Source organism: Aotus nancymaae, unplaced genomic scaffold (genome assembly GCF_030222135.1).
Source record: "Aotus nancymaae isolate 86718 unplaced genomic scaffold, 86718_ANA_hifiasm-v0.15.2.pri h1tg000049l, whole genome shotgun sequence".
In the NCBI taxonomy this organism is placed as follows: domain Eukaryota; kingdom Metazoa; phylum Chordata; class Mammalia; order Primates; family Aotidae; genus Aotus; species Aotus nancymaae.
In genome coordinates, this window is record NW_026988463.1 from 32,226,270 (window position 1) to 32,252,874 (window position 26,605).

The window sequence follows — 26,605 nt, forward strand, 5'->3', positions numbered from 1 at the left end:
TACAGATATAATGCAACCTCTATGAAAATACTAGTAACATACTTAAAAAGGTGACAGTTCCTTAGGGAAAAGACAGTATCTTTAATAAATGGTGTTGGGAAAACTTTATATCCACATGCAAAGCAATAAAATAAGATTCTCACCTCAGAATTTAAAATAAATTAGTTACTTAAATGTAAGTCTGGAAACTCTGAAACTACTACAAAAAATATAGACTAAAATCCTGATAACATTGGTCTGGAAAGTGAATTTTTAAATTTAACCTCAGAATCCCAGGAACAAAAGAAAAAATGGATGAGTCAGATTATTTCAAACTAAAAACCTGCGGCGCAGAATCTGATACAATCAACATTATGAGAAGACTGAACAATGGGAGAAAATATTTGCAAATTTTGTGTGTGATGAGAAGATAATATAAAAAAAAATGCAAGAAACTCAAATGACTACAAAACAGAAAACAAGCAACTATGAGAAGCAGGCTTTTTTTTTTTTTCAGATGGAGTCTCACTCTGTTTCCCAGGCTTCAGTACAGCAGCACAGTCTCAGCTCACTGCAACCTACACCTCCCAGGTTCAAGTGATCCTCCTGCTTCAGCTTCCCCTAGTGGCTAGGATTATAGGCATGCACCACCATGCCTGACTAATCTTGTATTTTTAGTAGAGATGGGGTTTTACTGTGTTGGCCAGGCTGGTCTCAAACTCCTGACCTCAGGTGATCCACCCACCTTTGCCTCCCAAAGGGCTGGGATCACAGGCATGAGCCACCATGCCAAGCCCAGGCTTAAATATTTTTCAAGAAAGACACGGCCAAGAGATAAACAGAAAAATGCTCAATGTCAATTATTGTCAGAGAAAGACAAACAAAAAATACCTATGAGATATTTATATAATTTACCTATGAGGAAAACAAAAATACTAAAACAAAAAGAAATACCTATGAGATATTTAGGTAAAATAAAAAGAAAACATTGGTAAAGATGTAAGGGAAATGCTTACACCCTGTTGGTTTGGATGTAAATGAGGACAACCATAAAAAAAAAAAAATAGGAATTTCTGAAAAAAAAATTAAAATTGAACTACCATATAATCCAGCAATTGCACTTTTAGATATATATTCAAAATGAGAATGAAGAAATACTTGCACTTCTCTGTTGTTTGCAGCACTCTTGACAATAACCCAAATATGGCAGCAACAGTTCAACATCTAATATAGAAGTGAATACTATATTCTATATATACAAAATGGAATATTTTTTACTTTTTTAAATAATTCTATTATTTTCAGTCACATGGATTAACCTGGAAGACATTATATTCATTGAAATAAGCCAGTCACAGAAAGACTAGTATCTCATGATTCCACTTACAAATATATTCTTAAAAACCTTAATCTCACTGAAGTACAGAATAACATGGTGACCACCAGGTGCCAAGGTAATTAGAAGAAAAGGGAGGTTGGAAACATGTCTGTTAAATAATACATAATTATTGTTGTATAGAGAAAAATAATTTCAAGAGATTTATTGTACAGTTTGATGACTACAGTTCATTAAAATGTATATGTATTTTTGAAAAATGCTAAGACAATGCCATGTGCTCTCACCAAAAAAAGCTAACTCTGTTAGTTAATGCATTTATTACACAGGGCTAAGTATTCGACAATGTATATATACTTCAAAATATCATGTTTTAAAAAATAAGTACCCATTTCATGTCAAGTTAAAAAATGTGTTTTTAGAACTTTATAGAAAGTTAACAATATTTCAAATATGATCTGTATTTGTCATAAACCTGCCTGAATAGTATTAACAATATATAGCTTTGTGCTATTCTGTCATTTGTCAATTATAACCATAGAAACTTCAATACTTAACATCATGCCCTGGACCCTGCACAGTGCCTGGAAGAAGCCGATTTACTTTAGGACTTTAACGTTAAGTTTGGGGCACCTGAAGTGTCTGGTGCTAATGCTAATGATATAAAAGACAGTAAAAAGTCAGGTGATCCCATGACTGCTGGTGGTGCCATGACTGGCCACTCTGTGAACATACTAAACAAATTTGCATGCAGAAAAACAGAAAATATTTTAATTCAAAAACTAGCATAATCTCCACATATTTTCCAGAGAAAATAACCAAGGAGTTGGCTACAGATTGGTGACTAAGTATAAAAATTGTATGCTGAACTTCACCTCCCAAAAATATATATAAAATTACAGTGAGAAATTCCTTCAAATTCTAATATCAATATAAAATTTCAAAGTTAAAATCTGCAGATGTTATTTTATTATTTGGCAATCTGTAACATTCACACTTAAATATAGAGATTTTGCATGAAAACATAAGTTGTGCCACAAGCATATCATGAAACATTAAAAATTTATTACCATTAACCGTTAGAAATTTAATTATAAAGATATATTTCATATTTGACACACTTTCTGTAAGAATCTTTTAAATTTTTTCTTTAACAAAAAAATGCTAAGTAATTTAATTCTCTCCCCCTCTGAATAGTGTATACCCTTTATCTGATGTCAAAGTTATACTGACAAGCAAACTCTCCAGTTAAAACCAACTTTTACTGCATTAAAAGTTTCAGGCCAGGCACAGTGTATCATGTCTGTAATCTTACCTCTTTGGGAGACCAAGGTGGGTGGATTACCTGAGTTCAGGAGTTTGAGACCAGCCTGACCAACATGGAAAAACCTCACCTCTACTAAAAATGCAAAATTAGCTGGGCGTTTTGGCACATATTTACAATCCCAGCTACTTGGGAGGCTAAGGTAGAAGAAAAACCCAGGAGGCAGAGATTTTGATGGGCAGAGATCATGCCCTTGCACTCCAGCCTGGGCAACAAGAGAAATACTCCATCTCAAGGAAAAAAAAAAAAAACCAGAAACAATTTTCTCATCAAAATCTACAAAGTACCATGTGAAATGACATGACATAAAAACGAAAGTGAGAAAACTGTAGCCATAACATAGAAAAAGAAGGTCTGTGATGCATATATAGTTAAAATACACATAAGAAAACAAACAAAACTGAAAATAATCAGAAAAAAAAAAGAAGCAGAATTTCTCTTTAAATTGAGCAAGTGTCTGCTTTGCAGCCTGGAAAAAATGTTCTCTCCACATGAAGAAGCAACATTATTTCTTTACCATTGATATTTTCCATATCTCACTTGAGCTGGCAAACTAACTCCAGCAAAAATACTTATGGCTTATTATGGAGCACCTGTTACATGAGAAGCAGTATCATGTTTGTTTGCTACATTTCTATATGAAAACATTCTCACTGGGTACAGTGGCTCACACCTGTAATCCCAGCACTTCCAGAGGCTGAGGGTCAGATCAATTAGGTAAGGAGTTCAACACCAGCTTGTCCAACATTGTGAAACTCCGTCTCCAATAAAAATACAAAAATTAGGTTGGTGCCATGGTAGGCACTTTTAATCCCAGCTAATTGGGAGGTGGAGACAAGAATTTCTTGAACTTAGGAGGTGGAGGTTGCAGTAAGCTGAAATTGAGCCACTGTCCTTCAGCCTGGGTGACAGATTGAGACTCCAGCTCAAAAAAAAAAACCCAGAAAGAAAAACCTAAAATCCTCATGATTCATGAAGCCTCCCAAGTAATTCCCTGAATAAATTGGCTTGACAGATAAATTTATTTATGCCAATTACAAAAAGTTAAAGGAACAATAACTAAAGAAGAGTAGGCTTACAGAGATTTCTCCAATTGAAAACAATAAAATGCTCTAAAAACAAAACAAAACATGGCTTACAATGAATACTTCTTATACTGTAAAACAAAAAACTAATTATAAGAAACAGGAAAAGTATGGGTCTGTACAATAATTAATTAAATAAAAAATAGAGTATAGATTTGCATTCAGCATTCTTGAGGTTTTTAGTTTTCTAGTAAACTAGTCAACGTATTAATTTGTTTTGATTCAATATTGCTCTTTGAAAATTGGTAAAACTCATACACACAAAAACACACTTACTCTACAATTCTATTACACTTAAGATATTTCATTAGACTAACATGTATATATTTAACTGTATGTGAATCAAAACTAAAAGTCTGTATGTGTAGGTGGTTCGCATGTTCAAAGAAAAATATATAACAAATTTTTTTAAATACTTGAGACAGAAACATATGAATTTTATTTATACTTCTATATAATTTTTATTATGAACATAAAAATACAATATGCCACATGAAGTAAACTGTGAGTTGAATTATTATTCACTTTCCAAAAATAAATCTGTAAGGTTTTTTAAATAAAAAAAGTATCCTTTGAATGCAACTACAACTCTCCAATTCTCTTTTCTTAAAGTTATATAGAAATAATTTATCTAACAACTTTAGTTTTGGATAATTTCTACACTCAACATTCCAATTTAGTGTAATGCCTGAAGGGTCAGTGTCTTACTTTTTTCTACTGTGAATTATTGATGTTGACATAGACTTAATTTTGAAGTAAATGTTGTTTTCATAGTTACTGCATCTGTAAACATATATTTTATGATGAACTCTCTGGTTTTTTCTTAGCTGTCATTTTTGAACAAGACTTTAGCTAAACTCATTACTTTTATTAGGTTTTTCTCCAATATAATATAAATTCCCTGATGTTGAATAAGTTTTGAGAAACTGCTTCAGGCTTTTTTTCTAATACAAAATTTGTACAATAACATCTATGAAACAAGTAATGGTACTACAACTCTCTTTATATTTGTAATGTTTGTCTTCAGAATGAATGCTCTTCTTCACTTTAATGGCTTATATTTTCTGAAAGCTATTCTGACAGTAATTGCACTTGCAACGCTTTTATTAAGTATAAACTCTTGGATGTTGAGTAAGATATGAGCAGGTATCAATGGTTTTTCCACCTTTTTTCATATTTGTAGAATTTTTCTCTAGTACAAATGTTTCTTGCGCAATAAAATGTGAATACTAGTTAATTCTTTTGTCACATTTTTCAAACATGTAGTTTTCTACAGTGTGAATGATCTTACCAACAATCAAGGTGACAACCATTTAAAGGCTTTGACACATTCTTCACATTTCTGGGGTCTAGGACCATTATGATTTATTTTATATTGTGAAAAGCATTGTCCCAACTTTTAGGTTTGTAGAGTTTCTCTCCAATATAAATTATGTCTGCTAAGAATTGAGGAGTTGTAAAAGGCTTTGACACATTCTTTATGCTAGTAGTATTTCTCTCCGGTATGAATTGTGTGTAATAAATGTTGAGAGCTTGTTAAAGTCTTTGTCACATTTTTCACATTTGCTGGAATTCTCTCCAGTATGAATTACCTTATGTTTAGTAAGGGTTAACAACATACTAAGGGCTTTGTCACATTCTTAACATTAGTAGTTTCCATCCATTATGTATTGTTTCATCTTCTGTAAGGTGTAAGAACTAGTTAAAAACTTTTCCACATTTTTCAAAAGTATCAGGTTTCTCTCCAGTATGAAGTTGCTTATGGTTAGTAAGGGTTGAGGGCTGCTAAAAAGCTTTCCCACATGCTGTAGTATGAATTATTTTATGTTTACTAAGTGCTGAGGATTCAAAAAAGCCTTTGCCACATTCTTCACATTTGTAGGGTTTCTCTCCACTATGAATACTCTTACGTGTGGTAAGGCTTGAGGACAGGTTAAAAGCTTTGCCACATTCTTCACATTTGTAGAGTTTTTCTCCACTATGAATTCTCTTATGTTTAATAAGGTGTGAGGACCAGTGAAAAGCTTACCACATTCTTCACATTTGTAAGGTTTCTTTCCACTATGAATTCTCTTACGTTTAGTAAGGTTAGAGGACCGGTTAAAAGCTTTGCCACATTCTTCACATTTGTAGGGTTTTTCTCCAATATGAATTCTCTTATGTTGAGTAAGGGTTGATGACCAGTTAAAAGCTTTGTTACAGTCTTCACATTTGTAGGGTTTCTCTCCACTATGAATTCTCTTATGTTTAGTAAGGTTTGAGGACAGGTTAAAAGGTTTGCCACATTCTTCACAATTGTAGAGTTTTTCTCCACTATGAATTCTCTTATGTGTAGTAAGGTGTGAGGACCATTTAAAAGCTTTGCCACATTCTTCAAATTTCTAGGGTTTCTCTCCACTATAAATTCTCTTTTGTTGAGTAAGGATTGATGACCAGTTTAAAGCTTTGTTACATTCTTCATATTTGTAGGGTTTCTCTCCCCTATGAATTTTCTTATGTGCAGTAAGGTTTGAGGACCAGTTAAAAGCTTTGTCACATTCTTCACATTTGTAGGGTTTCTCTCCACTATGAATTCTCTTATGTTTAGTAAGGGTTGAGGACAGGTTAAAAGCTTTGCCACATTCTTCACATTTGTAGGGTTTCTCTCCACTATGAATTCTCTTATGTGTGGTAAGGTTTGAGGACCGGTAAAAAGCTTTTCCACATTCTTCACATTTGTAGAGTTTTTCTCCAATATGAATTCTCTTATGTTGAGTAAGGTGTGAGGACTGGTTAAAAACTTTGCCACATTCTTCACATTTGTAAGGTTTCTCTCCACTATGAACTCTCTTATGTGTAGAAAGGGTTGATGACCAGTTAAAAGCTTTGTGACATTCTCCACATTTGTAGGGTTTCTCTCCACTATGAATTCTCTTATGTTTCGTAAGGTTTGAGGACAGGTTAAAAGCTTTGCCACATTCTTCACATTTGTAGGGTTTTTCTCCACTATGAATTATCTTATGTTTACTAAGGTTTGAGGACCGGTTAAAAGCTTTGCCACATTCTTCACATTTGTAGGGTTTCTCTCCACTATGAATTCTCTTATGTTGAGTAAGGGTTGATGACCAGTTAAAAGCTTTGTTACATTCTTCACATTTGTGGAGTTTCTCTCCACTATGAATTCTCTTATGTATAGTAAGGGTTGATGACCAGTTAAAAGCTTTGTTACATTCTTCACATTTGTAGAGTTTCTCTCCACTATGAATTTTCTTATGTGCAGTAAGGTTTGAGGACCAGTTAAAAGTTTTGTCACATTCTTCACATTTGTAGGGTTTCCTTCCAGGATGAATTATCTTATGTCTAGTAAGGTGTGAGAACTGGTTAAAATCTTTGTCACATACTTCACATTTGTAGGATTTCTCTCCACTATGAATTCTCTTATGTTTAGTAAGGTGTGAGGACTGGTTAAAGGCTCTGCCACATTCTTCACATTTGTAGGAATTCACTCTAGCATGAATTCTTTTATGTTGCAGTAGATGTAAAAGCATGCAAAATGATTTGTCACATTTTTCACATTTATAAGAATTCTTTTTAGTACATCTTATCTTAGATTTATTTGAATATGAAAATATAGGAAAGACTTTTACATATTTATAACATAGAAATGTTTTGCTCTGGGTAGCTCTCAAACATTTGTGAAGTTTATTATAAACTCTTTTGTGCATTTTACAATCATCCACACTTTCACAGTCCTTTCTTAGTGGTAAATTTTCATCTCCACAGTTTCCATATCTCCTCATTATCACCTTTTGAAATGGTTTTCTTATATCTTGCTCTGGCCAAATGTCTTGGGCAAAACAAGAACACATAGCTGAAAAGAAAATAAAAATAACAAATTACTTCACTTGCTAGACTAAGATTTGTATACTCTATACATCTAACCTATAAAATTATACAAACTACATGAGTAAGATGGAATAGAAAAGCACCACAGGCCCTACTCCCCTTATAGACATCTAAATTCAATGAAAACATACTGACCAAAACACATCTGTGGAAGATTTATAAATAAGTTACTTGTGTGCAGTACCCCAGGTGAGCACAATGCAAAGAATCACATAGAAAAATAATTCTGTTAAACTTATCCAGCAGAGCTCTTCCTGCTGCCAAAACAGAATGTAGTGCCTTTAGAAGTAAACTGCCAACTTGTTTTTCAATTTTACCAAAATAAATAAATAAATAAAATGAACCCCAGAAAAATGGTGACACATACATTTCTATTTCTAGCATCTAAGAGTCTTTTCACAAACTGGTTTCTGTCTTCCATGGCATTGAATACTAAAGAAAGTGGTGGCTAATACGGTTTGGTTCTCTATTTCCACTTAAACCTCATTTTGAATTGTAGATTTCATAATTCTCACTAGTTGTGGAAGAAACCTGTTGGGAAGTAATTGAATTATGGGAACGGGTATATCCTATGTTGTTCTTGTGATAGGAGTCTCACAAAATCTGATAGTTTTTATAAAGGAGAGTTCCTCTGCCCATGCCCCTTCTCTGACTGCCACCATGTAAGATATCACTTTGCTTTATCTTTATTTTCTGCCACAGTTATGAGCCCTCCTCAGCCATGTTGAACAGTGAGTCCACTGAACCTTTTTTCTTTATAAATTACACAGTCTTGGGTATGTCTTTTTGGCAGCATGAAAGCAGAATACTATAATAGCATTTTTTGGAATGAAAGTTTGAATCTGCTAAGATCTAAGGTAGATGCTACAGCAGTAGAGAGACTGCAGTACTACAGAGAGAAAACACATGTAGCAAACGAGGACTGGCCATTAAGCAGAAGCAGTAATAAATTTCTTTAACTAAAAATAAACATAAATTATCAGATAAGATACATCCTAAGAACATGTCTGAGAAATTCCCAGAATCTCTGGCTAAAACAATAGGTTTTAATTTATGCCAGAAAAAAAAAGCTACATTACAAAGACTATGACAGGTAGATTTTTTTTTTAATGTCCAAATCTCAATCAAAATTGACAATGAATAGAAAATATTACAGCAAAATAGCCCCATATAAAAATTATAAACTGTTCAGAAAGGAAACATAAAAAATGAAGATGTATAAACTGATTTTTTAAAATTTAAATAAATTAAATAATAGTGAGAAAGAGGAACACAGACAACTATTAAAAATCTAAAAATTAGAATAAGCACAAAAATATTTAAAATATCAAAAAATTGTAAAACTAAATGTGCAAAAACAAATAACTAAAAAATTCTGGAAGAAAAAATAATGTAAAAAGGTAGAAGCTCCATAAAACTAACTGGGATATGCACATAGATATTTATTTATTTATTTATTTATTTTATTTTTTCTTTAGGGAAAAACACAATGTGCAAAAGGGTATGAACATATAGTAGGAAGGTGTTTTCTCAGATGACAGTAGATGGAGCCAGTGTGCTCCACTATCTAAACAGTTTTCCAACATTTGTCTGAATATATAAAGCCCTCAGGTGACTGGATAGACAATATAGAGCTCAGTTATATTTACAACTGTAAAACCATCACCCAGAGTTAAAGATTGAAAAATAAAAAGGCATTAAAATCTAGTGAAGCTGAAAAAGTTATCTATATTGCTTCATTGCCCCTGTGAAAAGCCCTCCTGCACAGTCAGCAAATGAGCTAGATGAAGGCTGTAACTGATTTGAGCCTGAAAGCAACCCAGCACTTTTCCCAATGCAAGTTCATATATATATATATATATATATATATATATATATATATATATATATATACACACATTTTTTTTTTTTTTTTTGAGAGAAAGAAGGAAAGGGAAAGAAAAAAGGGGAGAGAGAAGAGGATTCTTGCTCTATTGCCCAGGCTGGAATGCAATCTAAAAATAGGTATTAAAAACTTCTTTTATGCTGATAACTGTGCTTAACAATGGAGACAGGAAGGAATAAGGGAAGAAAATAACAAACAGCCAACCAATATTTCATTTAAGTCTGTGAAATGCTATGCAAATGCTGAAGAATGATTTACTTCCAGTTTTCCAATTATGTGGTCACTTTCAAAATAGGTGTAATGTGATACTGAGAAAAATGTATGTTCTGTGGACCTGGGGTGGAGAATTCTACAAAAATTCATTAAGTTTACTTATTCCGGGTCTAAGTTCAAATCATAGATGTCCCTATTAATTTTCTATGTCATTGATCCATCGAATATTAACAATGTGGTGTCAAAATCTCCCGCTATTATTGTGCAGGAGTCCAGGTCTCTTTATAAGTCTTTAAGAACTTGTCTTATGAATCTGGGTGCTCCTGTATTGGGTGCATATATATTTATAATCATTAACTCCTGTTGCTGCATTGATCCTTTTACCATTATGCAATGTCCTTCTTTGTTTTAGTCTTTGTTACTATTAAAGTCTATTTTGTGAGAGACAAAAGTTACAACTCCTTTTTTTTTCTTTTTTTTGCTCTCCAATTAATTGGTGAATCTTCCTCCATCCCCTTGTTTTAAGTCTTTGTATATCGTTGCTTGTGAAATAGATCTGGATACAGCGTACCAATGGGTTTTGACTTTTTATTCAATTTACCTGTCTGTGTCTTTGATTGGGGCATTTAATCCATTTAAATTTAGAATAAATATTAATATTTGTGAATTCAATATTGTCATTTAATGCTAGCTGGCTATTTTGCCCATTAGTTGATGTAGATTCTTCATTATAGAGATACTCTTTATGTTTTGGTAAGTTTTTGGGATGACTGATACTGGTTGTTCCTTTCTGTTTGTAGTGCTTCTTTCAGAAGCTCTTGTAAAGCAGGCCTGGTGGTGATGAAATCGCTGAGTGCTTGCTTATTCATGAAAAAATTTCTTTTTCCTTTGCTTATAAAGCTTAGTTTGGCAGGATATGAGATTCTGGGTTGAAAATTCTTTTCTTTGAGGATATTGAATATTGACCCCCACTCTCTTTTTGTTTATAGTGTTTCTGGTGAGAGCTCTGCTGTGAGTCTGATAGGCTTCCCTTTATGGGTAATGTGACCTTTCTCTCTAGCTGCCCTTAGAATTTTCTCCTTTATTTCAACCCTAGTGAATCTAGTGATTGTGTGTCTTGGAGTTGCTCTACCTGAGAAATATCTTTGTGGTGTTCTCTGGATTAGCTGGAGTTGAGTATTGTCCTGCCTTACTAGATTAGGAAAGTTTTCCTGAATAATATACTGAAGAATATTTTCAAACTTGGATTCATTCTCTTTATGACATTCAGGATACCTATCAATCATAAATTAGGTCTTTTCACATAGTCCTATATTTCTTGGAGACTTTGCTCATTCCTTTTTACTCTTTCTTCTCTAGTCTTGTCTTCTCATTTCATTTCATTAAGTTGGTCTTTGACCTCTGATATCCTTTCTTCTCCTTGATCAATTCGACTGTTAACACCTGTGCATACTTCATGAAGTTCTTGTATTGTGTTCTTCAGTTCCATTAATTCACTTATATTCCTCTCTAAATTGTCTATTCTCATTAGGATTTCTTCAAACCTTTTTTCAAGGTTCTTAGTTTCTTTACATTGGGCTAGAACATGGTCTTTTAGGTCACTAAAGTTCCTTATTATCCACTTTCTGAAGCCTAAATCTGTTAATGGAATGCACTTGCTCTCCATCAGGCCTTGTTCTCTTGTTGATGAGGAACTGTGGTCACCTGTAGAAGGAGAGGCATTCTGATCTTGAGTATTCTCAGCCTTTTTATGCTGGTTTCTTCCCTTCATTGTGAATTCATCCACCTGTCATCTTTGTGATTGCCTACTTTCAAATTAGGTCTCTGAGTGGACGTCCAACTTGTTGATTCCCAGCACTGAAATCTGAGGAACCCACTATGCCGGCCAAAACAGCAGCATCAAGATTCGTGGTGCTTTTTTGCCCCGGGAATCTCCAGTCTGGCTTCCCTCTTGAGTCCCTTCTTCAATCAGGTAAATGGGTGACTCTGCCTTCCTGGAGCTCCAAACATCGATCAGTCCCATTTACTTTGCACCAAGAACCTCCATGCCTGGGCACTAGCAAAACCGTGATGCCAGCCATAAGAGTTACCCTGGCAACCCGTGGGGCTCCTCCACTGGGAATCTTCCAGTCTGTGGATAACAAATATTTGTCTGAAAGTGTGGCATCCTCTCGTTCTGTGCGTTTTCTCTGGGAGCTACAATCCCGAGCTGCTAGTGATCAGCCATCTTGGATCTCTGCACATAGATATTTATAACAAACACATATATAAATACAATTTCAAAAGTCACAGATGAAAAGAAAATCTTGGGTGCTGCAAGAAAAAAGTGACGTGTCATTTACAAGCATAGTCTTATGAGATAACCAGTGAATTTGCCAAAAAATTTGCAGTACAGAAGGAAACTCTGAGTTCAAAGTCCTCAAAAAAAAAAAAAAAAAAAAAAATCTGTTAAGTGAGAATAATATCAACAGGAAAACTGTTCAACAAAAATTAAAATAAAAAAAAACCTTCGAAAATAACTAAATTCTGAGAAAGTATATTGGCACAGCATGTGTGCTATATATTGAAGAGGATAAAATGAATTTCTTTCACTGAAAATAACATGATTCAAAAAGCAACACTTAATTATTTGAAAATACATTGTTCTGGAAAAGATATGCACATACAAAAAAATTGAATTCCTTAGCATTATCATGATAGTGCAAGAAAATTTATTCTTTAAAATTTATAAAAGCATAGAAATGTTTATAAACATCTGTTAATACATATACAACATAAAAAGATATAATTAATAATACAAATAACAAATGAGAGCAAATGTAATGAGGAATACTTGCTTGCAACTGAAGCTATTTTTTTAATAAGATTAAAGTATATTGTTGTATCTTTTAGAGGATTTATGCAATCTCCAAGGTAACACAAAGAAAATATCTGTATAGATACATGAAAGAAAATAAGAAAGTAAAAGCATATTAATACAGAAATTAAAAAGACACAAAGAAGACTAGAAAGAGAGGAAATGAGGAAGAAAGATACAAGAAAGAAATAAAGCAATAAAATAACATTAGTAAGTCTTTCTATTTAAGAAAATTATATATATGTATATTCACACACACATATATAATTAACTTTCCAATCAAGAGACATACTTTCAATAATGAGATTTATGAAACATACTTTAAAAACCAACACCCAACGTAACTTTCTACAAGTCAGTTCAGATTTCATGACAGAAAAAAAACAAAACAAAACATGAAAGTGGCAAAATAGTAGATGTTCCATGCAAATATTGACCAACTGAGAGTAGAACAGGTCAAAATCATATACAAGCTATATTTTAAGTCAAAAACTATCATATTTTTAAAAATTTATTTTAAGTCCAAACTCCAAAGATACAAAGAAAGATATTAAGTAATAACAGAGTTGTTCACTGGGAACCTATGACACATTTGTATGTATGTTTATTTGGTGTGTGTGTGTGTGTGTGTGTGTGTGTGGTGTGTATCTCACATTAAGGTTCCAAGTATATAAAGAAAATATTGACAAAACTGAATAATCACAGAGCATATATAAATACAGTAGGATGTAATAATTTGATTTTATAATGAAAATAAAATGTTGAAAACTAAAAATCTATACTGATAAAATCAAGTTGGATCATTTTCTTGAGCCATATACAAAAATAGTTTAAATAAAATACTTAGACACAATGAAATAACAAATCTCTTCGAAACAAAATAAGGGAAAGACATGACATTGGTCTTGGCACCATTTTCTTAGATATAACATTAAATGCAGGACCAACAAAGAAAAGAACAGAAACATTGAACTACATTATAATTCAATATTTCTGTACACCAAAGAAAACATTCAATAGAGTGACAATACCTTTTAGAAAATGAGTAAAAATACCTTTTAGAAAATGAGTGAAAATATTTACTAATATTCAGAGTTAATATTCAGAATATACAAACAACTCTTAAAATTTAAAAACAGTTGAATAACTAGATTTAGAAATGGACATATAATTTAACTAAACAGAAAGATGCATTTGAGAGGGTATTAAAAAATTAGCAATTTGTAGAGAAATGCATAAAAATTATAATGAAAACCGAAATCACCTCACACCAATTAGAATGGCCATTATAAATCTTTTAAAAGCAGCAAATCCATTGATGATGCAATAAATGCAACACATGCTGATTGTTGGTGGAAGACAAAAATATAGTCATCATTTAAAAATGTTATAAATGTTTCTCAAATAATTAAACATGATTTGAGAAATTAAATTAAACCAAATACAGCAATTCCAATTATGAATCTATACTCAAAGTATGCAACTCAGGACCTGGAAGATATATTTAGCCATCTATGTTTATTGAACCAGTATTCACAAAAGCCAAAAGGTGGAAGCAACTCGGTTGTTTTTTGATTTATATACACACCACAAAATATAACATATACATACAGTGGAATATCATTTAGCCTTAAAACAAACTTGTCACATTTAAAAATCTTGTCAGATTTTAAATTAAACCTTGAGAATATTTTATTACCTAAACTAAGCCAGTAAAAAAACAATGAATACTATATGATACCACTTATATGAGATATGTCAAGCAGTCACATTTATAAAAACAGAAAGGGGAAGAATGTTTCTCAAGGGCTGAAAAGAGGGTAAAATGAGCAGTTGTTACTTAACAGGTTTTCAGTTTTCATTTTACAAATGTAAAATTTTTTGAAGTTTTTTGAATAACAATGTGAATATACTTAACATGCCAGAAGTGAACAGTGTTTTTCTTGTTTGTTTGTTTTTTTGTTTTTCAAAGACAGGGTAAGGCCAGGTGCAGTGGCTCATGCCTGGAATCCCAGCAATCTGGGAGGTCAAGGTGGGTGGATTGCCTGAGGTTGGGAGTTCAAGACCAGCCTGATAAGACATGGAGAAACCCTGTCTCTACTAAAACTACAAAATTAGCTGGGCATGGTGGTACAAGCCTGTTAACCCAACTACTCAGGAGGCTGAGGCATGGGAATCACTTGAACCCAGGAGGCAGAGATTGCAGTGAGCCAAGATCACACCATTGCACTCCAGCCTGGGCAACAAAAAAGAAACTCCATCTCAAAAAAAATAAATAAATAAAGATAGGATATCACTCTGTCATCCAAGATTCCAAGATGAAGTGCAATGGCACAATTATGGCTCAATGTAGCCTGACACTTTCAGGCTCAAGTATTCTGCCCCATCAATCTCCCAAGTTGCTGGGACCACAATTCCAGCCATGCCTGGCTATTTTTAATTTTTTTTTTGCAGAGAGGGATTCTTTATATATTTACCGGGCTGGTCTCAATCTTTTGGGCTCAAGCACTTAAATCAAATACTTTGAAAATAATAAAGCTATGATGCCTTTTAGCTCATGGCTATCACTCTAGTGGGATGGTTAGCACAGGAAAGTATGGTCTTATAAATCTCATAGTAGGCCATTGCCTCTGGGAGGAAAACATAAAGTGACACCAGTTCCCACCTAAAGTCAGAGACGTCTGACACTCTAAGATTGGATCCCAAAAGGGGACACCCCTGGCAGAGATTCTGAGGCCTAGTAATAAACCTTACTTAGAATTGTCTCTCAGGCTGGGCACGGTGGTTTATGCCTGTAATCCTAGCACTTTGGGAGGCCAAGGCAGGCAGATCACCTAAGGTCAGGAGTTCAAGACATCCTGACCACATGGAGAAACCCCGTCTCTACTAAATGTACAAAAATTAGCTCATCATAGTGGCACATGCCTGTAATCCCAACTATTTGGGAGGCTGAGGCAGGAGAACTGCTTAAACCCAGGAGGCAGAGGTTGCAATAAGCCGAGATTGCACCATTGCATTCCAGCCTAGGCAACAAGGGTGAAACTCCATCTCAAAAAAAAAAAAAATTCTTACATTTGAAATACCGCTTCACCCCGAACACTGTATGAAATGTAGAGTTTACCACTGAATGGGAAAGTGAAATGGCATTGTAGGTATATAGGCTTTTGTGCTATGGTTCTAAGCAGTGGGCGTAGTCAGCATGTGATGCTGTCCTTTGGTGCTGTTTGGTCCCAGAGTTCTTTGGAGTCTGGAGAGGTTGGGACTTTAAACTGCCTTACCCAAAATTTTGGTTCACAGCATTTATTGGATTAGCTACTGGGCCAAACCAAATAAAACCAGGGAGATTGTACTGCTGTGTCATGTCTAGGGTTCCAAGCTGTTAGATCTTAGTTTGTGTGTACACATGTCTAGATGTGTTTGTTTATATACTTATTGTTAAATGTTGTGTCTGCCAAATTGGTCCGTAAGTAAGAGTGCTCATGCAAGTAAGTGTAAGCAATTTTTTTTTCTTTCTTTCTTTTTTTATTTATTTATTTGTTTGAAGACAGATTCTCACTCTGTTGCCCAGGCCTGAGTGCAGTGGTGCTATTTCAGCTCACTGCAACCTCCATCTCCCTAGTTCAAGGGATTCTCCTGTCTCAGCCTCCCGAGTAGCTGGGATTACAGGTGTGCCACCACACCCAGATAATTTTGTATTTTTAGTAGAGATGGAGTTTCCCCATCTCTACTAAATTTAGCCAGGCTGATCTTGAAATTCTAACCTCAGGTGATCTGCCCACCTCGGCCTCCCAAAGTATTGGGATTAAAGGCATGAGCCAATGCACCCAGCCAGCAATTTTTAAATACATGTGACTTAAATATAACTTAAGTAAATAAGCTAGCTTTAAAATTATTGCTAAAATAAAAATAGAAATGTCTATAAAATGTAGACATACTTTTCAAATTATGCAAGTAGAAACTAGGTTGGTTAAATGCTTCAAGGTCACTAACTGCTTCTTTGGACTTTTAAAGTTGTTTGACTTTCCTGCTTTACAGGTTGGTAAGAGCTGGAAACATATGCCATGTCCCTAGCTAGGCCAGAAACAGTCAAACCTGATCTGCACCTAAGTATGTAAAACTGAAATAACTTACCAGGTATTTCACCAAAATTAAGGATTGCTAACAGTTGCCATTATAACATGTAATTGAGACTACTGAAAACAGATTTGCATGCAAGGTGTGTAAAGAAAGTGAACTATGTCTTTAATGAAAGAGTGTAAGAAGGTGTGAAAATGCAAATTTTTGCCTAGTTTAGAGAGTTAAAGGATTGTTTTTAAATAAGATAAACATAAAGGTTTAAACAAGTTATGGAAAGTGTGTAAAAATTATAAAGAGGATCTATGTGTCCACATATTGATTAAATTCAATAAAATATTATTTGGTTTTTCCATAAATTGAACATTGGAATAAAAGTACAACAAGGGTGTCTTGAAGCACTGACCTACTCTTTAACACAAATTTGTAAAGGGTTATAAAAGTTTAATAAGAATTCCACCTCATGATCAAACTAGTTAAGATTGGATGAAATTATCTATAAGGTTTCATTTAAAAAATTGGGGTTGACAATAATAGACTAATCCAAGTGTGAAATTTGGCCTTCTTTCCCTTGAAAAAAGATTTTTCTTTGACTTATGAATAAACCATCTAAAAAAGAAGGAAAATACAAGAAATAGATTGTTTGAAATACTGGATCTTCCCTCTTGCAGAGTTTTTGCTTTAAAAAACAAAACAAAACAAACAAACAAAAAAAACTGTGTCTTTCAAACAGATGACTTATGGTAACGTAAATTTCTATTAAGTGTTTTGAGTCTTTAAAGCTTCCAAATTGTCTTTTTTAACCCCTAGCTTTTGGATGCTATAGAGGGCCCCTGGGGCATCCAAGGGAGAGATAAGCAGGATTATTTGACATGTTTATTGACATAGGATTGTTGATCAGGTAGTGTTTGATTTTCAGGTAATATTTTAGTGAAAATGTTAGTGTGTGTTCCAAAAATTGTATGGGATTCCTGCAATTAAAGTTATTGTGTTAGGTTATTGTAAATCACAAAGGTAACTAAATTTCCTTTGTTAATCATATTTTTCACTGTGGAAGGGCAGGATCTTTCCTCCCAGGTGCAGCAGCAGCAGCAGCTGCCTGACTCATGGCTACAAACCTGGGCCTCCTGCTACACAAGGACAAGCAGGAGCTCTGCCCCTTTTGAGTTGGTGGGGTTGGAGCTCCCTGGGTGCAACTGCAGCCACCTTCTCATGTAGAAGACATGGGCATCTCTGCTGCCTACAGCCTTGGGGTCCCAGGAAAGTGCTCCCCCATTTCTGCTGGCTAGGAGGTTTCTGCTCCTGCTTCATGGTCTCACTCCTCTCCCAGCACCTGCACACTCCAGTCTCAGAGCAGGGTTGGAGCCAAGCCCATGGGTCATAAATGGCAGTAGGAGGTAGACAGATTTCTTGGCAGAAAAGAGTAAATCACTTGTAGAGTGCCACCTTTAGGGGCCCACAGACCAGAATGGGGACTTCTGGTGCATCCTCCTGGCCTGCCTATGTCCACCCATGGACCAACTATAATGACCTTACACCCCTCTGAGGTGCATAAAAGCCCTGGCCTCAGACAGAGAGGGCAGAGGACACAGAAATCATGTGATGATCAGCTGCAGACGCTAGCTACCTTCTCTGCTGGCAGCTTCGGAGATCTTCAGAGACCTCTGAACACCCTGCCTGCAGAGAGAAGCCTCTCCTCAGGGCCTCCTCTCTGCTGAGAGCTAAACACTTGATGGGATGACCTGCCTACAGAGAAGAGCTACCCACTGTGTGTCCCCTCTGAACTCTTCTAACACTAAATAAATATCCTCTTTGTTTTCTTCACCCTTCACTTGTCTGCATACCTTATTCTTCCTGGATGCAGGACAAGAACTCAAGCAATGGGACCCCAGCCACAGAGGGTTTCCAGGAAAAAAAAACTGACACCTCAAAGATTCTGTAACACATGCATAACATGTATATTCTAACATATTGTCCTAAATGTCTGAATCTAATGTTGCAGACAAATTTGAAATAGAAGACAGAAAGTTGAAATTGATAGAGATAGTAACATCAGTAAAATGGAAAAATAACAGGTGCTCTATTTTCTGATTCCCCCAGAGCAAGAAAATTTGTCAGCCATCCCTGACAAAAATGCCTACATACTGGAGTCAGACATCATGGTTCATCCCTATGACAGCTACATGGTACATTGAGGTTGGAGAATTGCTGCAGGGAAGTATTTCAAGACCAGGCTGATTTATGTGGCAAGACCCCATCTCAAAGATAAGTGCCTTTAATAGAGCTTTGAGATCCAGGAAGGAAGTTGTAAAACTCTGCTAAAGCCCAAAATTGAGGAGTGTTCCTTTCAGAAGGCAGGCCTTCATTAATGTAGCAAATTACAGGACCTCTGCTCTTGGCTAAAGACCAGGAAGTGAATGGTCCACCCAACTTGGTCTCACTGAGAATTGTGAACTTACTCTGTAACCATCCCAAACTCCTCCCAGCAACCATCTGGGAGAGGCCTTCCACTCCAGAGGCCTGGAGAAAGATACAAATTAAAGATCTGCAGGCAGGCCGGCAGACCTTGGCCTTTACTGTGATCTCTGAAGCTGTTCAATGACTCGGTTTCAGCTTCCTGGACCACAGTTTATGGCCAGATATGACTACATAGAAACCCACACAGTGACCTAGAAAAATCCTATTTTGGGCCGGGTGCCGTGGCTTATTCTTGTAATCTCAGCACTTTGGGAGGCTGAGGTGGGTGGATCATGAGGTCAGGAGTTCAAGACCAGCCTGGCCTAGGTGGTGAAACCCTGTCTCTACTAAAGATACAAAAATTAGCCAGGCATGGTGGCAGGCGCCTGTATTCCCAGCTACTTGGAGGCTGAGGCAGAGAATTGCTTAAACCTGGGAGGCAGAGGTTGCAGTGAGCCAAGATTGTACCACTGAACTCCAGTGTGGGTGACAGTCTCAAAAGGAAAGAAAGAAAGAAGAATCCTCTGGTATTCAGTGAAAGCCATACTGATCCACATCCTGATATAAGGCCCACTGCAGACACCTCCCTTAGTGTCTGCTCTAAAAATCAAAGTCCTGAAGGATATTCAGTCTGTCTAAAAATAAAATGGAAATTATAACTACCCAAGCTCCTTGTCACAAGCCAACTAAAGGTAGACCCTAATGTACACTCAGAAGTCTTGTGACAAACCAAACTACAAACCTTCTCCACTACAAACCCAGAGAGCATCCCATTACCCAGGGGGCCTAGCAAAAGAAAATCTTTATGTTCTGAAACCATTTTACAAAAACTTGAAGAGGTATTTGCTCCTTCAAATTCACAGGCACCAATGCAAAACTATATTGTGCCCATTGTCAATGCTTCTATTTTAACACAGCACTGAAACCACGTGGCAGAAGAATCAGTCAAAAAGTTTTTAAAGACATTGAAAATGAAGACAAATAAGTAAAAAGTTGCTGTTTCTAGATTGTATAGTCTTATATATAAAGAACTATAAAGACTACATTAAAACCTGTCTAAACTAATAAATATACTCATTAAATTAGAAAAATAAGACAAAATTAAATTATAAGTTATGTTTCCATACACTTAAACTCTCTGATATAATAGAAAAATAATCTGTTTGGAATAGTATTAAAACAGTAAATTTCTAAGAAAAAAGTTAAGCAGATGTAAAAAATATTTGCAAGATATCAATAAAAGAAATAAAATTAAATTTAAATTAAATAGAAATTAAAGGAGACCCAAATAAATTTAATTTTTTTATGTCTATGGATTCAAATAATATTTTTAAAGTGCCATATTATCCAAAGTAATCTACAGATTCTCTGAACTCCTTATCAAAATTTCAGTGGTATTTTGCTCACAGTCATGAAAAATGCAATTCTAAAATTTATATGAAACTAGAATAAACTTTGAATAGTCAAAGCAGTCTTGAGGTAAAAGAACAAAGCAGAAGGACATCATACTTCATAATTTCAAACTATATTTCAAGGCTATAGTAATAAAATGTGGATGGACTGTGTAGAAAAATGAACAACAGCAACAAAGATGGGACATAAACCACCACTCACACATTTCAGGCATGATGCTAAAAGAGAATTTAAAACAAGAGTTTAACATAGAGGTTTCTAACCATTATGCAGATATGTGTGTGTTGCCCAAAACAATGGAGAAGCAGTCAGATTGTGCAGTCTCTTATACTTCATGAAGAGGACTTTGGACTCTTGAAAAGATCACCAAAGAGAAAGCAGAATCTTTGGAAAATTTAAAAACATAAGACAGAAGGTACCTTTGTGTGAGAGCAAAATACAAACTCCTCAGGCCTCCCAGAAACTATTTCCCTTCCTTTGGAACACAGTTTCCCAAATCACATTTTAAGGACTAACTTTTGCTTCAACTTTTGGACCTCTCATCTGTTGCATTCGTTCTCACATACCTAGGATTTTGGCTACAGTCTCATGTCTCTTCATATTCCAAGGCTCTTTTCCTGGCTCTGGATAGGTGATCAGGTCTGGCTTAGAGAAAGCAGCACCTGTTTTATTAAAAACAAATAAGGTAACATGAATGTTGTTCATATTCTCCAATTCTCAAGCTAGTAATTTGCTCAATAAGAATGATAGAATACAATATCTTAGTAAATTAATTCCAAAATAATAATTTATAACAAAAATGTTTAATATTTAAAAAATTTTTAATTTGTATTTTTTTTGTTTTTGTTTTTGAGATGAAGTTTAATTCGTATTGCCCAGGCTGGAGTGCAATGGCACTATCTTGGCTGACTGCAACCTCCAATCCCTGGGTTCAAGCGATTCTTCTGCCTCAGCCTCTCGAGTAACTGGGATTACAGGCATGCACTACCATGCACAACTATTATTTTGTAAGTTTAGTAGAGATGGGGATTCTACATGTTGGTCAGGCTGGTCTCAAGCTTCTGACCTCAGGTGATTCACCTCCCAAGGTGCTGGGATTACAGACATGAGTCACTATGCCCGGCCTAAATTTGTATGTTCTTAATTTCACTTTCTAGTACTACTGAATCAACAACTGGTGGTGGAAGGCCAGACACAGTGGCTGACACCTGTAATCCCAGCACTATCAAAGACTGAGGCAGGTAGATCACCCTGTGGTCAGGAGTTAGAGACCAGCCTGGCCAAAATGGTGGAATCCCATCTCTACTAAAAATACAAAAAAAAAAAAAAAGTAGTTGGGGGTTGTGATGAGTGCCTGTAATCCCAGCTACTCAGGAGGCTGAGGCAGGAGAACTGCTTGAACCCAGAAGGTGGAGGCTGCAGTGAACCAAGCTTACACCACGGCACTCCAGCATGAGAACAGAGAAAGATTCCATGTCAAAAACAAGACAAGACAAAAAAAAAAAAAAAAAAAAAAAAAACACTGGTGGTGGTAATTAGATTTTAAGGTGTAGGAAACAATACTTTAAGCCACCAACTTTCTGTCATTACCAATAATCTACAGTAAAAAGTACAGAGCAGCTTAGGAATGTGGAAAATTCAGATAAACATGAAACATCTTGAAGATATTCCTCTCTAAACAAATTTCCAAAAATTTTTTCAAAACAGGAATCTTAAACTTATTTATACAAAGCAAATATAACCAAAAACATTTTACAAATAAAATAGAATAAAACCTTTAGGGTATTTATGAATGCATATTGAAGTTATTCTCACCGAGGAAGACCAGGTTTCTGTAGTTCTCTAGCATCACATCTCTGTATAAATTCTGTTGTGCAGTGTCCAGGCATTGCCACTCTTCCAGAGAGAATTCTATGGCCACATCCATAAATGCCAATGGTCCCTGATAAACACACACACACACATACACACAAACATATATTTATCAAGCAGCCATGGGCAGAATTTTTAATTTGACTCAAGATGAAATGAGAGTAAAAAGAAGTGCTTCTAATTTATAGGACTGAATTATAAAATAGTTCTCAACACAGAAATATATTCTAATGTATTCTCTAACTCTGTGTAAAAAGAGTGGCATAATCCACAACATCAGCATATATATAGTAGTTTTCTGGATTACAAAGTATAAAATTCAGGGCATAAACACAAATGTACATTTTTAAATGCTGTATTTGCATCAAACTAAATGAGCTGTGCATATTTTTCAGATGGAAAAGACATGTTAAGTTAGAAGATACCCCTCCAATTTCAATGTGTACAACGAACTGGAGATCTTGTCTTGCAGATTATTTTTTTCAGAAGATTAGAAATAAAGACTGATTTCTGAATTTCTGTTAAGTTCACCAGTAATGTAACTGTTTTTGGCCTGATAAGAATATTTTGTCAAACATCCAGTAAATGAAAGAACCTGTTTTTCCCAGTTTCTCTCTCCCATAAACACAAGTAAAGAGATTTCTACAAATTGGCCATGGAATTCTAATTAGAAGCCTGGGCTGATAACCACTTAGCTAAGAATTACCTCTCAAGTTTGAATGACCTTATACATCTCTTGGTAATTTTGGCCCCACTTTAGGTTATGTGATTCCGGAGGTTTGCAAAGGGTCCATAAGTGTGTGTTTTAACTAAGTCCACTGTCAGTGCTGATGTTGCCCCTCCAGCCTAATCATTAGAATTAGTTTGAGAAAACAGGCACAGCACAGAATCCCTTACACTCAGCTCTCGTCACAACACAAATAATTTCAGTACAAATGAAGACAATCAATCTCCATCCTACAATATCATATTATTTGCTGGATCTTTACGAGAAAGTAGTAAGTCTGCATTTGGAAAACAGCATGTACACAGGTATTAATGCAATGTTTATTAAGCAAGTACTATGTGATCAAGAGTACATTACAGAGAACTGTGCTGGGAATAACATATCATGAGATTTAATCTTCATAACACACTGGGGTTGGCACTACGTGTCTAATAATTTCTCTTATTTAGATAAAGGGCCCAGCATTTTTGTTTTCTTTTCTGTTTCTCTATCATTGGCTATTAAAAAAATGTGTAGAATAAAAGCTAAATATAGTCAGATGAGAGGGATACAGAAGAGATTAATGTAGTTTAGAGAAATTATTATTGTATTTATGATTATTTTCTTGTTAATGCTTTAACAACTACTGGATCTGAAGGGATAGAAAACAAGTTGCTAAATGGAAAGTCTCTGCAAGCACTGGTTATAATAGAAAATTTAAAAATTAAGACAACATACATACTTGATTTTTTCCATTTATCTCCTTTTGTGTTTCAGGAAATTGTGCACAACAGCTCTAGAAAGGTAGCAGGATTCAGCCGGGCACAGTGACTCACGCCTGCAATCCAAGCACTTTGGGAGGTGGATTACGAGGTCAGAAATTTGAGACCAGCCTGGCCAACACAGTAAACACCATCTCTACTAAAAATACAAAAATTAGCTGTGTGTGTGTACACCGGTGCTAGGGAGGCTGAGGCAGAAGACTCTCTTGAACCTGGGAGACAGAGGTTGCAGTGAGCTGCGGTCACACCACTGCACTCCAGCCTGGGCTACAGAGCAAGATCTATCAAAAAAAAAAAAGAGGAGATCCAAGATGGCTGATCACTAGCAGCTTGGGCACCTAGCTCCCAAAGAAAGCACAGAGAACGAGAGGATGCCACACTTTCAGACGAATATTTCTTGCTCACGGACCAAGAGATTCCCAGCGGAGGAGCCCCACGGGTCACCAGGGCGACTCTTGTGGCTGGTGTGGCGGTTTGGCTGGCGCCTCAGAGTGGCTGTTCTTGGTGCAGAGTCCAGAGATTCCCGGGCAGAAAACCTCTTTACAAGAGCTTCAATCTTAACACTGCTGTTTTGGCCGGCGCAGTGGATTGCTCAGATTTCAGCGCTGGGAATCAACTAGTTGGACGTCTGCTCAGAGACCTAGTTAGAAAGTCGGTAATCATAAAGACGACAGAGGGATAAATATATAATGAAGGGAAGAAAGCAGCCTAAAAAGGCAGAGAATACTCAAAATCAGAGTGTCTCTCCCTCTACAGGGGATCGCAATTCCTCATCAGTAACGGAACAAGGCTTAATGGAGAACGAGTGTGTTCCAGTAACAGAAGCAGATTTCAAAATGTGGGTGATAAGAAACTTCCGTGAATTAAAAGAACTTGTTCTAACCCAATGCAAAGAAACTAAGAACCTTGAAAAAAGGTTTTTGACGAAATGCTAACGAGAATGGACAATTTAGAGAGGAACATAAGTGAATTGATGGAGCTGAAAAACACAACACGAGAACTTCGCGAAGTATGCACAAGTTTTAACAGTCGATTGATCAAGCAGAAAAGAGGATATCAGAAGTCGAGGACCAGCTCAGTGAAATGAAACGAGAAGACAAGATTGGAGAAAAAAGGATAAAAAGGAATGAGCAAAGTCTCCAGGAAATATGGCACTATGTGAAAAGACCTAATTTACGTTTGATAGGTGTACCTGAATGTAATGAAGAGAATGAATCCAAGTTGGAAAATACTCTTCAGGGTATCATTCAGGAAAACTTTCCCAACCTAGCAAGGCAGGGTAATATTCAACTCCAGGTAATACAGAGAACACCACAAAGATATTCTTCAAGAAGACCAAAACCCCAAGGCACATAATCGCCAGATTTATTAGGGTTGAAATGAAGGAGAAAATACTAAGGGCAGCCAGAGAGAAAGGTCAGGTTACCCATAAAGGGAAACCTATCAGACTTACAGCAGATCTCTCAGCAGAAACCCTACAAGCTAGAAAAGAGTGGGGACCAATATTTAACATCCTTAAAGAAAAGAACTTTCAACCCAGAATTTCCTATCCAGCCAAACTAAGCTTTATGAGCGAAGGAAAAATTAAATCTTTTGCGAACAAACAAGTACTTAGAGACTTCACCACTAGCAGGCCTGCTTTACAAGAGCTTCTGAAAGAAGCACTATACATATAAAGGAACAACCAATATCAGCCTTTCCAAAAATATATCAAAAAGCAAGAACATTAACACAATGAAAAATTTACATCAACTAATGGGCAAAACAGCCAGCTAGCATCAAATACCAGTATTAAACTTATATATATTCTAATTGGATAAAAAGCCAAAACCCATCGGTATGCTGCATCCAGACTCATCTTACATGCAACAATACACAAAGACTCAAAACAAAGAGGAGGAAGATTTACCAACCAAACAGAGAGTAAAAATAAACAAATAAACAAAAAGCAGGAGATGCAATTCTCGCCTCTGATAAAGTAGACTTTAAAGCAACAAAGATCAAAAGAGGCAAAGAAGGACATTACATAATCGCAAAAGGATTAATGTAACAAGAAGAGCTAACATTCTATAGATCAACGAGACAGAAAATTAACAAGGACATTCAGGACTTGAACTCAGACCCGGAACAAGTAAACTTAATAAACATTTATAGAACTCTCCACTTCAAATACACAAAACATACATTACCACCTCACACCTATTCCAAAAGTGACTACATAATTGGAAGTAAATCACTCCTCAGTAATCGCATAGCATTTCATAGGTTTAAATTAAATATTGGTTGGCTGTTTGTTTGTTATTTTCTTCCCTTATTTCTTCCTGACTACATCATTAAGGTTAATTATCGTTATAAAAGCGGTTTTCAAAACTCATTACTAAATTGTATTCTAGCCTGGGCAAGAAAGCAATACTCCCATTCTCTCTCTCTCTCTTCCTTTTTCCTCCTCTTCTTCATTCTTTTTTTTCTTTCTTTAAAAAAAAAAAGAAAGAAAGAAAGAGAGAAAGAGAGAGGAAGGAAGGAAGGAAGGGTACCAGAATTCACCACCCAAAACTCTGATTTTCTCTAATCAGTTCTCTGAGGCAAGACTCCAAGGTGGGGCCAGATCTAAATGAAGCCCCCAAATAAGGTTAATCTGAACAGAACCGGGTCAGGGAGAGTACCCTATGTAGAATTCTGTGCTCTATGCCTCTGGGGGGCATCTCCAGTTCTGTTTTTTCTAAGTTTACCTAGGAGA

At 35.6% G+C, this 26,605-nt stretch overlaps 1 protein-coding gene across 1 annotated transcript in view; it reads right to left on the reverse strand.

The window, feature by feature from the left end:
- Window positions 1-26,605, reverse strand: part of LOC105718519 (zinc finger protein 724-like) — a 41,429-nt gene continuing 14,824 nt past the window's right edge. Inside the window, 4 exon segments of the mRNA XM_012454267.3 lie at window positions 1-5,739; window positions 5,742-7,574; window positions 21,075-21,170; window positions 22,324-22,450. Coding sequence (XP_012309690.3) covers window positions 5,423-5,739; window positions 5,742-7,574; window positions 21,075-21,170; window positions 22,324-22,450 — 2,373 coding nt within the window. The 3' untranslated portion in view covers window positions 1-5,422.